The sequence below is a fragment of the Nematolebias whitei genome, chromosome 21, assembly GCF_014905685.2.
Source record: "Nematolebias whitei isolate Nwh7 chromosome 21, NemWhi1, whole genome shotgun sequence".
Classification (NCBI taxonomy): domain Eukaryota; kingdom Metazoa; phylum Chordata; class Actinopteri; order Cyprinodontiformes; family Rivulidae; genus Nematolebias; species Nematolebias whitei.
Window position 1 is genome coordinate 25,881,581 of NC_056518.1, and position 16,067 is coordinate 25,897,647.

General features: G+C 40.1%; 1 protein-coding gene across 1 annotated transcript in view; it reads left to right on the forward strand.

Moving 5' to 3' along the window:
- Positions 1-15,348, forward strand: part of kiaa1109 (KIAA1109 ortholog) — a 91,078-nt gene extending 75,730 nt beyond the window's left edge. Inside the window, exons 66-84 of the mRNA XM_037694781.1 lie at positions 801-981; positions 1,066-1,255; positions 1,524-1,685; positions 1,776-1,915; positions 3,394-3,589; positions 4,011-4,211; positions 4,367-4,540; positions 6,038-6,175; positions 6,687-6,932; positions 7,020-7,173; positions 8,961-9,118; positions 9,883-10,072; positions 10,374-10,591; positions 10,907-11,158; positions 11,243-11,446; positions 12,251-12,445; positions 12,962-13,096; positions 13,762-13,936; positions 15,088-15,348. Of these exons, the coding sequence (XP_037550709.1) occupies positions 801-981; positions 1,066-1,255; positions 1,524-1,685; positions 1,776-1,915; positions 3,394-3,589; positions 4,011-4,211; positions 4,367-4,540; positions 6,038-6,175; positions 6,687-6,932; positions 7,020-7,173; positions 8,961-9,118; positions 9,883-10,072; positions 10,374-10,591; positions 10,907-11,158; positions 11,243-11,446; positions 12,251-12,445; positions 12,962-13,096; positions 13,762-13,936; positions 15,088-15,304 (3,526 nt within the window). The 3' untranslated portion in view covers positions 15,305-15,348. The remainder of the gene's footprint in view (positions 1-800; positions 982-1,065; positions 1,256-1,523; positions 1,686-1,775; positions 1,916-3,393; positions 3,590-4,010; positions 4,212-4,366; positions 4,541-6,037; positions 6,176-6,686; positions 6,933-7,019; positions 7,174-8,960; positions 9,119-9,882; positions 10,073-10,373; positions 10,592-10,906; positions 11,159-11,242; positions 11,447-12,250; positions 12,446-12,961; positions 13,097-13,761; positions 13,937-15,087) is intronic.
- The last annotated feature ends 719 nt before the right edge of the window (positions 15,349-16,067 follow it).

Below are 16,067 nucleotides of genomic sequence, written 5' to 3' on the forward strand. Positions count from 1 at the left end.
ATTAACATTTTTTTATAAATATTCTACTTTTTAAAGTCATACTACTTCTGCATATTTTGTGCTGTTTTACCAAATATCAAAACATTCAGCTCAATCAGGAATAGTGGGCAATGAAGTCTTAGTTTTATAATGTTTAAATTTTTCCAAAAATATTAAACTTTATTTAAAATAAAATCCCCCACAGAAATACACTGAGATTTCTTCAAGATCTCCAAAAAGATAATTCACTTTTAAACCTGTTTCAGGATGCTACAGGTTTTTTTACTTTTAGCTAACAATCTGTTATTTTTAGCCTTGGAAACTGTTTTGCTACTTTGAACTTTTAGCTGCTACTGGGCTACCATTATGCTTTTTTAGCTTCAGTTTTATAAATTTTAGCTAATGTTTTACTGATTTTAGCTTTCAGCTACAGTTTTTTTTTTTGTTACTTTTAGCTTTTATCTATCAAGTTTTATTTTTACTTTTAACTATGTTGTGCTACTTTTAGCTTTTAGCCACCATTTTGTTTGCTTTAGCTTTTAGCTTGTGTTTTGCTCATTTTCGCCTCCATTTGGTTCTGTTTGGTTTTACTGGGTCGACTCAGTTTTGGCTTCCTCAAAAAAAATTCCAGCAACGCCCTTAAGCACACGGCATTCACAAGCAAGTAGCTAAAGTCACTTTTTCTGTTGTTTTTTCTTTAAATTATTTTATAACATATTTCTTGATAAATTAGTCTGTCTAACATGAATCGATTATTATCAATAATGATTGATTCAAATAACTGATCACAAGTCTGCATTTCTACACCTGTGGTTTTTTAGGAGCTATGATCGCAGCCTCAGGAGTCTGGACCAGGATTCTCCCCCCAAAAAGAAGAAGCTCCAGCCCACCTACACCTCCACCACTCATCTTCTTGCTGGAAAGAAGTGTCCCTCCACTTTGCAAACCAAATCCAATGACCTGGAGACCACAGTCTTCTACATTCCAGGAGTTGACGTGAAGGTCAGCTTCTGTCTCAACATCCAGGAAGTACACATTTCCATTTTCTTTGTGCTTTAAATGAAAACTTCTGTGTTTTTCCTGAAGTTGCACTACAACTCTAAAACCTTGAAGACGGACTCGCCCAATGCCTCTCGTGGATCTTCCCTCCCCCGCACCCTCTCCAAAGAGTCCAAGTTGTATGGTATGAAAGATAGCAGCCCTACAAATCCTCCCAATGCTGTCCAAAGCAAGACTAACTCTCTTCTACCTCCCCCACTCCCACCTATTCCATCAGGTACTGAGCATTTTCTCATTTAGAGTTGCATGTTTTAGCACCAGCTGTGATTAGACACTAGGGTGCCACCCCCCCTCGATTTGATCATCCACTTAAGGATCCTCAGAATCAAATGTGTGAAATTTCATCCCTAAATTAAAGGCATGACTAAAGATGCATTCGATCAAACATCTCCCTGCATGATAAGCCACGAAACAGAGGAAAATAAGTGTTTTATAAAAAGATGGCTCCTGTTTACATGATCTTTACCTGTAATGTGTTTTTGCAGCCAAAGGTAAAGGTAGTGGAGGGGTAAAGACGGCCAAACTGTACGCCTGGGTGGCCCTCCAGACTCTGCCAGAGGAAATGGTCATCAGTCCCTGTTTGTTGGACTTCCTGGAAAAAGCTCTGGAGACTATTCCTATCACCCCTGTGGAGAGGAACTACATGGGTTAGTCTTTCTTTTTTGTGTAGTTTGCTCTTAGCTGCCATGAACATGATGATCCAATTGTGAAAGGTGTGTTTGTGTGAATATTATCAGCTGTAGCCACGCAGGAGGAGGATATGGGACAGTTCGATCCAGTAGAACCACTGGAGGAATCAGCCACCTCCTTTGTTTCCTCCTCCACATCGGCTTACTCATCGTTCCCTGTGGACGTGGTCGTCTACGTCAGAGTTCAGGTACTGACAATTTGAAAATCAGCAACTATCCTTTCCTCCGGATTCTTAGTCAAGTATTAGCTGTTAATTCCAAATCACAGGTGTCGCCCTTATTTAGGTACTTGCTATTTGTTCTTTCAAACCTAAAGGTGTCACAACATCTCCAAAGAAACGGTTAGCTGTTCAGATTTAAGTGTCTTCATATTTTACACTTTCTTTAACTTGATGTCTCTTTGTGGCTCCCTTGGTCTTTTTCTGCAGAGCAAAATATTTTCAAGTTTTTGCAGGTCTTTATCATTTAAATCTACTCTAGATACAGGGGCTCCTACCTGTCTTTAAAAAGTGTTGAAACATACATTTTACATTTTCTACAAAATAAACGTCAAAATGATTTTAAAGTTGTTCGGACAAACTGGGTATTTTTTCATGTTCTATATTAAATTTGAACATCTTCTGTTCATAAGTCAAAAGGATAGTCAACTTAGGGTATTGTAAAACACTAAGGTCATGAAGAAAATACATTTTTAACAAATTCCATGTATAATTAAATAAATTAAGAATGTAAAAAATATATAATTTAGTCAAACTTTCAGTTGGAGGGTGATATAAATCTTTAAGATTGTGATCCTAAATAAACAAGTTTTACAAAGAAAATAAAGAACATCAATTTAAATATAACGTATCTTGAAAATTAAAAGATAAAATGATATATTGTTATAGCAGGAAGTTATGAATGAAAACATAATATATAAATGTATAGTTAATAAATCAGTACCTTTTTACACTATGGAAAACCATTTCATTAAATCATTAAATAAATAAATAAATTGTATTATTTAAATATTATTGATAAATATTCAATTCAATAAGTAAATGTTCCCATATTATAAAACATTTAAATAGTAATGTTTAGTTTTTTCTCCAAGATTTATATTTTATTTGTTTCAAGATTTATATTTTATTTATTTCAAGATTTATTTTTTATTTATTTCAAGATTTATTTTAATTTATTTCAAGATTTATTTATTTAATAGTTTCATTTTGTTACACTTTTTTTCATTTTAAGCTGTTCATTTCATTTTCTTATATTCAGATGAGGGGGCGGGGTTTTCTCTGTGAGGCGGGGCTGTTCAGGGTCAGTGCGGCCCATCTTGAGTTTTATAGGTTGGGCAAGTCAATAACTAAATCAAAAATAAAATATTTTTATTATCAGCTATTATTTTTGTTATTATTAGCTTTTATTATCACGTTTCTTTATTTTTTAAATTTTGAATGAAATGGCTCTCCATATTCCACTCAGTGGAAATGACAGTAAACTAATAGATGTTTTAATATCAAAAATAAACTGAAATGTCTGAAAACATGTGTTTGGAAAAGTGTGGGATTTAAAATGGAGCCCTGGAGACATTTAGAGAGTTAAAGCTCTTGATGCTTTTCATCAGCCAGTAAAGCCACACATTTAGAGTTAGTTTGTGTTTTTATTTGTTGTTTGTTTCCAGCCCTCTCAGATCCGCTTCAGCTGCCTGCCCATGTCCAGGGTGGAGTGTATGCTCAAGCTTCCCTCTTTAGACCTGGTGTTCTCTTCCAATCGGGGAGAACTGGAAACCCCAACTGGATCCAACCCTCCTGATGGATCACACCCACCCTCCTCCACCCCACCGGGGCAACATGTCCCCAAACTACCTCCCAGCAAAGGTGGGCATCTCCTAAAGCACATCGCTTTGGCAGAGTAATGGTGCTCCTAATGTGTGTAAAACTATGGGAAGAGTAGATAATTTGTTGTTAGTCATTTAAAGTTTAGGAGTGTATGAGCTGACACCTCATGACATCACTATGATTTAATGCTTCTCAAATCTTGCTCCTGTGTATTCATTATTTTACTCTTGCTCAGTGTTAACAGTATATCTTGGTTGCTTTATTTTTTCAAGTTCAGCCCAGTGCTTGTAGTGCTCACAGTACCACAGTACCATAGTACCAGTACCTTCTAAACTGTTGTCCTTAGCGTGCTGTCACTTAAAGCATATTGTTTTGTGTTTGCTTGTGTAGATAATACATCTGTGCAACTCCTTGTTTTGCATTTTGTGTTTATGTGCTCTCCTCCTCTTCCTCCCTCTAGCGTCTCCATTGCTAGGAAGCCCTTTGGGTAGGACCCGCCACAGCAGCAGCCAGTCAGACCTCACCACCCCCCCCAGTACTTCCTCAGGCCTGAGCTTCACCGCCTGCATGTCAGACTTCTCCCTCTACGTCTTCCATCCCTACGGCGCTGGGAAGCAGAAATCAGCTGTTACAGGCTTGCCTCCAGGTCCGGGACCATTAGGTACTGAAAACATGATGCAATACCGCCCCACTAATGTCTCAGAGCTGCAGTATATCTGCCTCGTAAATACTTAGTCTCTGATTGTGTTGATACAATTCTTCTGATTAACTAGTCACGGATCAGATTGCCGTTATTGCTAAATGCCTCCTCTGCAGGTGCAGTCGATGAGGAGCCGTCTTCTGTGACGGGAAGAAAAGACTCTTTGAGCATCAACCTGGAGTTTGTGAAGGTCAGCTTATCCAGGATGAGGCGCACCGGAGGTCCAACCTTCATCGACAGCTTTTCTGCTAAAGGAGGCAAAATGGACACAACCCTCATCAACATCTCAGGTACTCCAGCATCCCTGGAAAGCACCGCTGCTCTGTAAGACCTGATGCAGACATCACTCACACGTTTTACACGAGGCAACCCCAGCAGGAGTTTAGAAAAAGAAAATAAGGCATAATTTTAGCTTTTTGTGTGTGTGTGTGTGTGTGTGTCGTTTCATATTTTTGGCATCTTTTCAAAGTAATTAAGTTGTGAAACTAATTTACAATTAAGCCCTGAAAAATCCACTACAGTTCTAATAAATTTATTTCCCAAAGCATCCTCATGATACAGTTTGGAACTAAAGGTACCAACTCACTTTTATCTTTTAAGAATGTATTTTTCAAAATAAGAGGAGATATTTATAAGTTGCACATTTTTGATATGTGCATTACTATGTTAAGTTACTATTCAGGTTAGGTTTCAACACAAGATCAACAATGCAATGAAATGCTTAGGACGAGAAGAACCGTCTCGACTAGCCAAATAAAAAAACAACAACAACAAATATAAAAGCATGCCTCAAAAATACTAAAAACATACTAAAAATACTAACATACTAAAAAACTTATTAAAAAATACTACTAAAATACTAAAAAAAAAAACAAGGCGCCAAAGTTGAAAAAGAAATGCATCTACAGTGTTATTCGGTTAGCAGTGAGCAACCATTTCGGCATCATGGTTCTGTTCTGTTAGCAGCATGGTCTTGTTAGCAGCTTAGCAGGTCCGGTCAGCAGCTTGATGGTAATAAGGACCGCAGCAGCTACCCTCACAGACTGCAGTCCAGAACCGGGTCCGGCAGACAGAGCACATCCAAGGTTTCCCCGTGGAACCGAACGGGTCCATAGAGTTCAGTCCATGCAGGCAGATGTAGGATAGCGTTAGCAGCGTTAGCAGATTTAGCAGCGTTAGCAGCATTAGCAGCGTTAGCAGCATTAGCCACGTTAGCAGGCCCTGCTAGCAGTTTGATGATAACGACTGCAGCAGCTGCCCTCCCAGACTGTTCTCCAGAACCAGGTCCAGCAGAAAGAGAACATCCAAGGTTTACTGCGCGAAACTGAACAGGTCTGTAGAGTTCAGTCCATGCAGGCAGATGGAGGATCATGGAGACAGCCGCCATGACAGGCCAGAGCCTGAGCCCGAGGCTGGAGGAGGACCGGGAACTTAACCACGATGACATGATGGCAAGGCAACAACACACAAAACTCCACAAGTGTATCGCGGTCGTACCTGTAGCGTGGGTGTGCAGTGTAGGTGGAATAAAAAGGTTAAAACAAGAACAACAGGAACAAAAAAAGATTGAGTTGAAGCGGAGCTCCCATCATTGCGGATATACTGCGGTGCTCGTGACATCGTGATGTCAGTAATGTTCGTTTAATTTTATGTTGACTGTCATTTAGTTTTTTATAGTAACTTTAATAGAACCCAGCATTAGAATTCACATTTGTAGCAAACATCACTCGGTAAAACCTTTAATAAAAATGGGTGTTTGACAGATAAACGTGATTTTCTGTCCATAGCTGTGTGCGACATCGGCTCGGCTTCCTTCAAATACGACATGAGGCGACTGAGCGAGATCTTGGCTTTCCCGAGAGCCTGGTACCGCCGCAGCATCGCCAGGCGCCTCTTCCTGGGAGACCAGACCATCAACCTTCCAGGTGGCTGCTCTTTGTCTGTGTCAGTCAAAGCGATGGATCTTTGTGAATCATTTAAAGCACTGGTTCCCAAATACATGGTCGGGACCACTTTATAAGACACATACATCGATTTTATGGTCTTGAGATGATTTCCAAAAAAAAAAAAAAAGTCTTAAATACTAGTTAATTACACTTTAGCTATAATTGTTAGTGAAATAGAACGTGTTGCTAAAAGTCAGTAGAAATGGTCTAAATATGTTTTTTTGTTATCTTCTGGTTTATTGGCCTAATTGCAACATTTGCATATTTTAACCAGAGATAATTGGGTCAAAAATTTCTGCCGTTGAAATCTTGTGAAGCTAAAACATTTGTGAGCCGCTGGTTTAAACCTCAGTATGTTTCTGTAGCTGAATCTTTACCCACACTAAAGACAGACATTGTTGATTATCTTTAGCACACAATGATTCTTTTATAAGACTAGACTGTCATCATGAGCTCTTATAACTTCATGTTCCAACTCTTTTCCTGACAGCAGCCTCCGGCCCTGCCACCCCTGACTCTGCAGAAAACATCACCCAGCACCTCTCCCCCGAGTCCAGCAGAAAGGCCTACTGGAGGACCTGGGACGGCAGCATGGGCTCTCACATTCCTCAGTCCCCCAATGTGTTTTCAGACCATTCCACTGGGAGCAACATGTCCCCGAGCAGCCTGGGCCACCTCAAGTCTCCTGCTCCGGGTCGCACCCGGAGCGTGTCCGATTCCTCTGCTCCCAGGAGAGGTAACTGCAAACTTTTCCTCTGTTTGACGTTGTTTAAATGTAAAGAAATTAATCCCACGTTTATATTTTATCTACATTTTGCTCCAGATTCAGTGACAAAGACATCCACTCCTTCCTTCACTAAGAATGGGAAGTCAGCTGGGCAGCAGGGGTCTCCGTGGGAGACGCTGGTGGTGTTTGCCATCAACCTAAAACAACTCACGGTCCAGATGAACATGAGCAACGTCATGGGAAACAACACGTAAGTCTCTTCAGATAGACAAACTGATTTATTTGTCAACTTGACGGCTTAAAACTATTTTTATTTATATTTTACTTTTTAAACGCAGTGCCTGAGATCTTAGTTAAACTTCAGCTCTTCATTAAGAAAGGAAATACTTGGACGTTTTCTTTCCAATCATGTCATCTTTCATCTGTTAGTCAGCTTCAACCTAAAAAAAAAACCTGCCAAATAATGTTTTGATCAATTTCAGTAAAAATAAATAAATAATAATAATAAATAATAATAATAAATAATAATAATGTTATTTGTAAATTAGTAAAAAAAAAAAAAAAAACTTTAAATTTCAGGTTTCACTTTCTTCTAGAGACATTACTAAAATTGGGGTTTTCATTTATTTATATGAAGTAGTTTTGTTTTTGTATGAGGGACAGGGCTTAATTTGAGCTGGATCCTGCTGGAACAGAATCCGGGAACTGTCTTATTTTGACAGGGTGCTTCTCGTAATTGTTTGCTTGGATCCAGTAACTCTCAGGCTTACTCATAATAAAGTTATGAACAAATATGACTGCCTTGAACAAATTAAATCTAGATTGGATATATAGTCTGAAAATAATTACATAAACACTAATTTTAAGCACAACGGCTTACGATCTGCCTCTTCAAGTGAAGCATTTCTGCATCTACCCTTAAAGAAATCTCCAACCCTAAAAGAGTGAAGTGCTGAGCTCGGGACCGAGCCCGACTTATTTTGACGGTTCTGTCAAGTAAGGGGTGAGGAGGAGCTTGACAGAAGTGGAGTGTTTACAAATGTAGGAAAATGTAGATGTTTAACAATCCATTAAAATACACCAAAATGCAGGAAATCGCATCTCCTTTATTAAAAATTTTCAGGGGGAGGACCCCCAGACCCTCCACCTCCTGCCAGCCCACTCGCTATCTGTGTTCTGACATTGATCAGTTTTCAAATTTAGCCCTGATGAGGGATTTTCAGGTTGAATTGACATGGCTCAAAGGATATATCTGACCCTCCAGCCTTAATTTAAACATATATGCTCCAAACCCTTTTCAACAAATCCCAAATAGCTTCACCGTCCTCTCTCAAAGCACATAACATGATGCAATTATTTTTAAATACTTAAACTAGAACAACAATTTCACTTCCTGTGGGCTTTCTGTACGATTTGGATACATTTCTGAGCTTTGGATTGGCTTCAACCTTGATTTTAAAACGACAATAAATCAATCTGAAAGGTCTTCCTCAACTCTCAGAAAAGATCACTTCATTAAACGTCTGCTGCAAAACACAAATGTGATGAGCACATTGAGCAAGAAAAATCCAAATAATCATCTCTAATGCTGGTATAACAAATGTTTGAGCCCTTGATGATGCTCAGCTTTAGTTTAACGCTGAATCAGTGACCAGCACATCATCTTCAGGACTAAATAAGAACTGTCACTTGAAGCCAAAAGTCGCATCTCCTTTTCTTTCCTCACATCCTCTTTGTGCTCTTGTTAAATTATTTATACCTTCAGGATGTTCTTCTGCATGTGGACTTTATTTAAAGGTGTAGCTTGAGTGTAAAGTAGTTGTTTTAAACTACAGGCAGAAACAGGTAAATATGTTAAGATGGTATTTTGAAGCTGAACATGATGGTGAGAGCTGGAAACCAGACCTGTTGTTCCACGTTGACTCCATTTATTTGTGTTTATTTCGGAGCAGCTTCTTGGGATGAGTCAATGTTTAATCTCGTCCTGCATTATTCAGCAGCTGTACTCTTGTTATTTGTATTTTTTTTGTCCTTCAGCTGGACAACCAGCGGCCTGAAGAGTCAGGGCCGGCTGTCTGTCGGCAGCAACCGAGACCGTGAGATCAGCATGTCTGTGGGCCTCGGACGCTCCAAGCTGGACTCCAAAGGTGGAGTGGTGGGTGGCAACATAGATGTGAACACCCTGGAGATGGTCTGTAAGTAAACCGAGGATCAACTTTCCTCACAGTTGTTTTTTTTTCCTACAGCACTTTAGCTACTGTTTTCTGTCCAAGTTTAAAATGGAGCACTGAGAGCTTTGCAGTTACATTTGACTTTTTCATGGCTAATGGAAAAAAGGCAATTTTTACATGCATTTTTTTTATTTAATTAATATATTTTAGCACTTTTGAATCAAACATTTTATTGATTTGAAATATGCACATATTTTCTTTGTGTAAGCCTCTCTGCTTTCTGCTTTCTGAAGAGAAACCCTTTAAGTTCATAAAGAACTTGAAAATAAAAAGCATTTAAAACATTTGTATTAACAAGACAGCTGTCAGACAGAAACATTAAATAAAAATAACACAAAAAGGCTGAATTAGTATGCTTATTATGAATTCATAAGCAGTTTAAAAATTCAGTTTAATTTAATTTAAATGTACTTTATTATATCCCTACGTGGAAACTGTTTGGTTACAGCACTCCATAAATAAACAGTCGGCACTCAAAACAATAATGGAAAAAAAATAGGGATGACGAAAAGTCGAAAATTAAAGTTTAAAGACAAAAATAATAATAATTTCTATCCAATTGTGAATTTAAATTTTATAGAAAAATATACAGAATAAATAGTTTGCTCTTTTGTAATAATGTTGTTTTTTTTCCAAATTTAAGTTCCAGTACTTTTATTGTCAACAACTAAATAAATCAAACTGAACCAAAACAGCAGAACAAGTGCAAACATAATTTTGTTTTTCAGCCCACATCTCTGAGCACCCGAATCAGCAGCCCAGCCACAAGATCCAGATCACCATGGGTTCTACGGAAGCCCGGGTGGACTACATGGGCTCCAGCATACTGATGGGAGTTTTCAGCAACGCTGACCTGCAGCTGCAGGATGAGTGGAAGGTCAACCTGTGCACCACAGACACCAGCCTGTCAGAAAAAAGGTGCTCAAATTTTAAGAAAGAGGCATTTATTTCAATTTGCTGTACTTTAAATTGTTTCTCTCTTGAAACCAGCAAAGCTACCACCAGATAAACACATTTAAATGTCCGAAATGCAAAACAGCTTTATCAGAGATTTATTTAAAGCTTCATTTTAAGCATATACAGAGACGTTTCTGTCTGGATGGAGAGGATGCTTTGATATTTGCTTCATTTTCTAGAATATCGGGTCCAGTGTTTTTATCATGTTTTTAAATTTCCTACAACCTTTTTCAGTTCTTTGTGCTTCACCTTCTCCTCTCAGTGAGATCTTTGTCCACGGGGACCTGCACTGGGACATTTTCCAGGTGATCATTTCACGCTCCACCACACCAGACCTCATCAAGATCGGCATGAAGCTGCAGGAGTTTTTCACTCAGCAGTTCGACACCAGCAAGCGGGCCCTCTCCACGTGGGGCCCTGGCCCCTACCTGCCCCCCAAAACTCCTGTCATCAGTGCTGAGAAAGGAGCTGCAGAGCTTTGTAAGCACGCCGTCTGCCTGGACTGCAGGGTGACGTCTTTAACGCGGAGCTTTACATAATAAGATCCGCACAGCATGTTGTACAGGAAGTGAAGTGATTTGTAATTCTGATAAGCTTCATTTGTGTACCGCTTTTCCAAACTGTCATCGCTGTTGTTGCAGCAGCTGAATGTAATCAGACATGCACACTAGGTGATCAGGAACAGCACAAGCAGAATAAATTTAAAGATTAAAGGTGGCATGAAAACATCAAACCCTGCTAACGGTAGCGTCTTGCTCTGGTCTGAATTAAATTGTCTCTCGTCCTTCCACACAGATATGGATGCCGCCCATCACCGGCACTGGCCCGGAGTGCTAAAGGTAATCGCCGGCTGCCACATCTCCCTCTTCCAGATGCCTCTGCCTGAGGATGCCGTGCAGCTGGGTGGGTCCATGAGCCTCCATGGCAACCACATGACGCTGGCCTGCTTCCACGGGCCCAACTTCCGCTCCAAGTCATGGGCGCTCTTCCACCTGGAGGAGCCCAACATTGCCTTCTGGACGGAGGCACAGAAGATCTGGGAGGACGGTGGGGACTAAATGTTTGTCACGTGGACTTAAAAGGGAAGAAATGAGAAGTTTTGACACCGTTTCACTTTCTCCCCACCCCCAGGCTCTAAAGATGACTCTACCTACATTGTACAGACGCTGGACTTCCATCTCGGTCACAACACGATGGTGACTAAACCGTGCGGTGCCCTCGAAAGTCCAATGGCCACCATAACCAAAATCACTCGCCGGCGGCACGAAAACCCACCGCATGGAGTTGCTACTGTAAAAGAATGGTTCAGCTACGTCACTGCCATGAGAAACGAAGGTAACTGGAGAGGTTGTTTATGTCTACAAAAAAAAAGATGAAATTAAAACTAAATATGATTCACCAGCTAGAGTGGCTTCGCTAGGCGTAATTAAACTGGTTGTATAAGATTGATGGTCAGTTAAAGCCGTGATGTAATATCTCGTGTGATGTTGGATGATCTTGTGAAAGATGCGTTGAAGATGACTGTGAGCTACTACCACATCAAACTTCAGCTCCATATCTGTAAAACTGCTTTATTCCAGAGCCTATTAATTTAATTTAATTTGTTTGAAATGGTTGTCCCTAAAAATAGAGAAATGGAATGTCTGTTTTTATTTATTTGTATTTATTCATTTTACTCAGAATATAAAAAACTAAAACTAAACAGAATATGATTTATCTTGAATGCAGTTTAGAGAACTTGCATTTTCTGTGAACGTGTAGTTCGAAAACCGAGTGTGGAATGAAATTTGGTGAGGAAGCTCAAAATGAGTTGATAAGTTCAGAAGCGGAGTGGTAGCTAAGCTACAAGTAGCAAAAGGCTAGCTAAAAGCTAAAAAAAATAGTTTGCTAAATTAGAAAACATATGAGAGCTACAAAAACCAAAAGTCACATTCATCTCCTAGATGAGCTGAACGTTTCGATACATGAAGGGATAAAATGGCACAAAGTCTACAGATTTAGTTAGACTGCAACAAAACACAGAAAATCTAAAATAATCTAAAATAACAGTGAATGCAGCTAGTGCAGGAAGCATTTAGCACAGCAGCAGAGCAGAAATGTCTGCGCGTGAGTTCGGACTCATTTTATCTCCTGTTTCAGAGCTTAACCTGCTCAGGAATGTGGAAGCCAACAACCAGGAGAACGGAGCGGCTGCCAAAAGCTCCAGTCTGCTGAGCAGCTTCCGCAGCTCCCACACCTACAACCACGAAACAGAAACCATCTTCGCTCTTCCCAGAATGCAGCTGGACTTCAAGTCCATTCATGTACAAGAACCAGATGAGCCATCACTAACAGGTGGGTTTCTGCTGCAAAGCTAGACTAAGCCAGTGGTTCCCAACCCTGGTCCTTGAGGAACGCCGTCCTGCATGTTTCACTTGTTTCCCTGCTTTGATGCACCTGATTTGAATGAGTGGGTGCTTAACAGGCTTCTGCAGAACTTGAGGAAGTAGTTAATTCACTGAATCAGGTGTGTTGGAGCAGAAAACAACTGAAACATTCAGGATGGTGTTCCTCAGGGAGCAGGGTTGGGAACAACTCTTATCTTTGAACTCTGCATGTTTAGGTCGAATCATATTAGATGAATTCTGTTCTCAGATATTTTGTTTCTTTCTTTCTTTCTGGTTTTTACTTTTTAATACAAATTGCTGTAAAAAAAACAAGAAATACAAGAGCTGATGGTCATTAGTTGTGTCCTCAAAGAACAGTTTTGTTTGCCACCTCTTTTTATTTGCCAATTTACAAATGCTAATAAAGGCAGAGGGCAATGTGCACTTCTTCAAACATTCAGACCTTGATTTGTTTTTGTTCCAGACTCCAGCAGCAAACCCAAAGTGGAGTGCAGCATGGTGACAGAGTTCACCGACCACATCTGCGTCACCATGGACGCCGAGCTGATAATGTTCCTTCATGATCTGGTGTCGGCCTACCTGAAGGAGAAGGAGAAAGGTTCGTTCAACTTTGATTCATTGACAGAACCTTATTGATTGCAGCTGCCTACAAATTCATTCATCTGTACACAAAGAGAAGCCATCAACCATTGCCAACAGGGAGCCCAACAGAAGAAAGTGACTCATCCTCACAGTCTAATAGGAAATGTGAAAATGAGCACATCTGTCTGCCTCTGCACCTGTGAAGCTGTTTGTATGCTGTCGGGCACTTTTTGGAGACGGGGAGCGGAGTGTTATTTCCACACACAGCAGGGAGGTCAGGGAGCCCAGAGCCGGCAGCATTTTAATGGCTTTCACATTGTCACAAAAGAACAAACGAGCTCTCGTCATGCCGGCAAAGCTCGCATTCTTCACAACAATTAAATGTGAGCCCAAGATTTTCTTCTGTTTATTATGAGAAGAAGGAAAAGGGGCGAGTCCTGAAGCTTTTCAGCTTTTCTTCTCTGTTTTGATTAATCCTGATTAATTGATGTGGGCCGTACGGGTTTCTGAATGCGAGCAGATCTATATCTTAAAGGTGCCGACTGAGCTTTTTGTTATTCTAATGAATGCGCGCTGAGCCCCGTCGGTTGTTAAAACATGTGTCTGCCATGTTTGTAAAATAACAGCAGCATGTGGGCAGTGGAGCGTTTCCACCTGATTGCTTTTCTTCATCCCTCTCAGCCCTTTTTGCTCCGCGGATGTTTGCGGCTCGCCCGGGTCAGAAAAGCCCGACGGCTCTGCACAACGACGACGACGACGACGCCACAGACAAGGACAAGGATGACGGCATCAACTACACCACCGTGGACTGGAGGGAGTTCATGTGCAACACCTGGCACCTGGAGCCCACACTCAGGTCAGCAAGGCGTAACAGTTTAATTTGATTTTTGTTTGAAAACACCAACTCAAACTTTCAGAATGAACAGAGTTAACAGTCTTGACTTAAAACACTGAAATAAAACAGCTAGAACATTGTCGCGCATTAGTCCAGTGGTTGATCTATTTCCTTTTGTAGCATAAAACAGAGGAAAATTAATTATGTTTTTAAGAAACTGATGTGATTTCCTTTAAAATTCAATTAAATTCTTAGCATATTCTTTTGAAACAACAGCAGAATAATTCAACTTATTTTTATTTCCATCTCTGACTAACGAGACACTTGTGTCACAAGAACAATAAGATTTGAATATTTTTAAGAATAAAAAAAACTGCAAAATTCAACTAACTGGCCTCTCCTGAGGATTTCTCATGAGTCTTTTCAGACTGTAGAACCTCAAACTCATTTTCACAAGGACAAGGAAGAGGACATTAGAGTGAAACTCTTTTGTCTTTTGTATTAACAAGAAGCTCAAAATACAGGTTCAAACTTTTATTTCTCAGCTTCGGAATTTATAAATCACTATGTCAACTTTGCAATAAGTCTGTTCTGTTTGAAATAAATGTGTGACAGACTCTTCCTCTCAGCACGTAGCTGCAGAGCTGCAGAAGGGCAGGGGTGGCCGCTCTCGCAACACAGCTGGAGCAGCGAGACCACGTGGTCTTAGTGCCTGACCTGTTTGTTCAAACTGCTGTCTTGCAAACTATTTAAATATGTGGGGACGTCTTTAGCTCCCCCAGAACATTTTGAATAAAGTAGATGCAATTTTCTACATTTTGGTGTATTTTAATGGGTTGTAAAACATCTACGTGCTTGTAAAAAAAAATATATATATATATATATTTATTTTTTTTTGCTGGCCCCCAAGTACCGGCTCGCATACACGGATGCTCATGCAAAAATAAACGCATTTCTTTATATTTGACACTAGGGGGCACCACTTGAATATTATCCAGAATTAGAGCAATCGATCAAACTGGCAGAAATGTGTTAATAAAGCGTAAACTTAATTTTTAATATGAGTGTTGTGTCTGAGGTAAACTTAGATCCTGGTTTTGAGCACACTGACACTTAAATCACCGGTTGGTTGAATAACATCGTTTAGATTCTGACCCTTCATCAACTTTCAGGCTCATCTCCTGGACGGGGCGGAAAATAGATCCCGTCGGTGTGGATTACATCCTGCAGAAACTGGGCTTCCACCACGCCAGGACTACGATTCCCAAGTGGCTGCAGCGGGGAGTGATGGACCCGCTGGACAAGGTGCTGTCAGTCCTCATCAAGAAGCTGGGGACCGCCCTGCAGGACGAGAAGGACAAAAAGAGCCGGGACAAAGACGAACACTAAGGAAACTCATCCCTGGAATCAAAGCTGAGTGTAAGAACACTGGATCTATGTATTTACTGTTAACACTGCTGTGCAATGCGTTTTTAAAACGATCCACACACTAAACCCTGTGATTATCTGCGTAGTTGTTCACTGGGAGGTTTTTGCAGCTCGGACTGAAGCCTCGTGCACCGGTTTTATCTCGTCTACGTTTTGAACAAAGTAGCTGAAAGTAGCATTATTTAACTGCTTTAAGACCCAATCTGCTCTGCCTGTTTTAACAGAAACCTCTAATTTAAAGCTCACCAGTTCACAAGAGATGACTTTCTTTTTTTTTATCATTGCCTTTTTTATTTTCCCGTGGAACTCATGGTGGGTATGCTTTCTGTGATTTAGAGCATAGCTTTAAAAGTTTTTCAGCACAGCTCCGTGACGATGCGCCGCTCTGTCACCAGGACGATTGTAATTATTTTTTTAATCATTATTTATTGGTATGAGGGGAATGCAATTTATGGTGATTTGTATTTGTCTTTTTTAATCCATGCAGTAAAACATGTGTACATAGATATGTTTTCTAAATGTGTTGATTTCTTAACTTAATAAAACTGTTACCATTCAGTTTTAAATGAGAAGTCCGGGTTTTACTCTTTTCATCCACGAAGCTGGTGTTTACTGTGTCAGCTGTCACTGACATGAGATGAGTCGACAGCATGTCCTTGCAGAAAATAAATGAATTATGCACAGCTGCAACAAAGACACTCTGAAAATGATGTCTCTCCAAGGC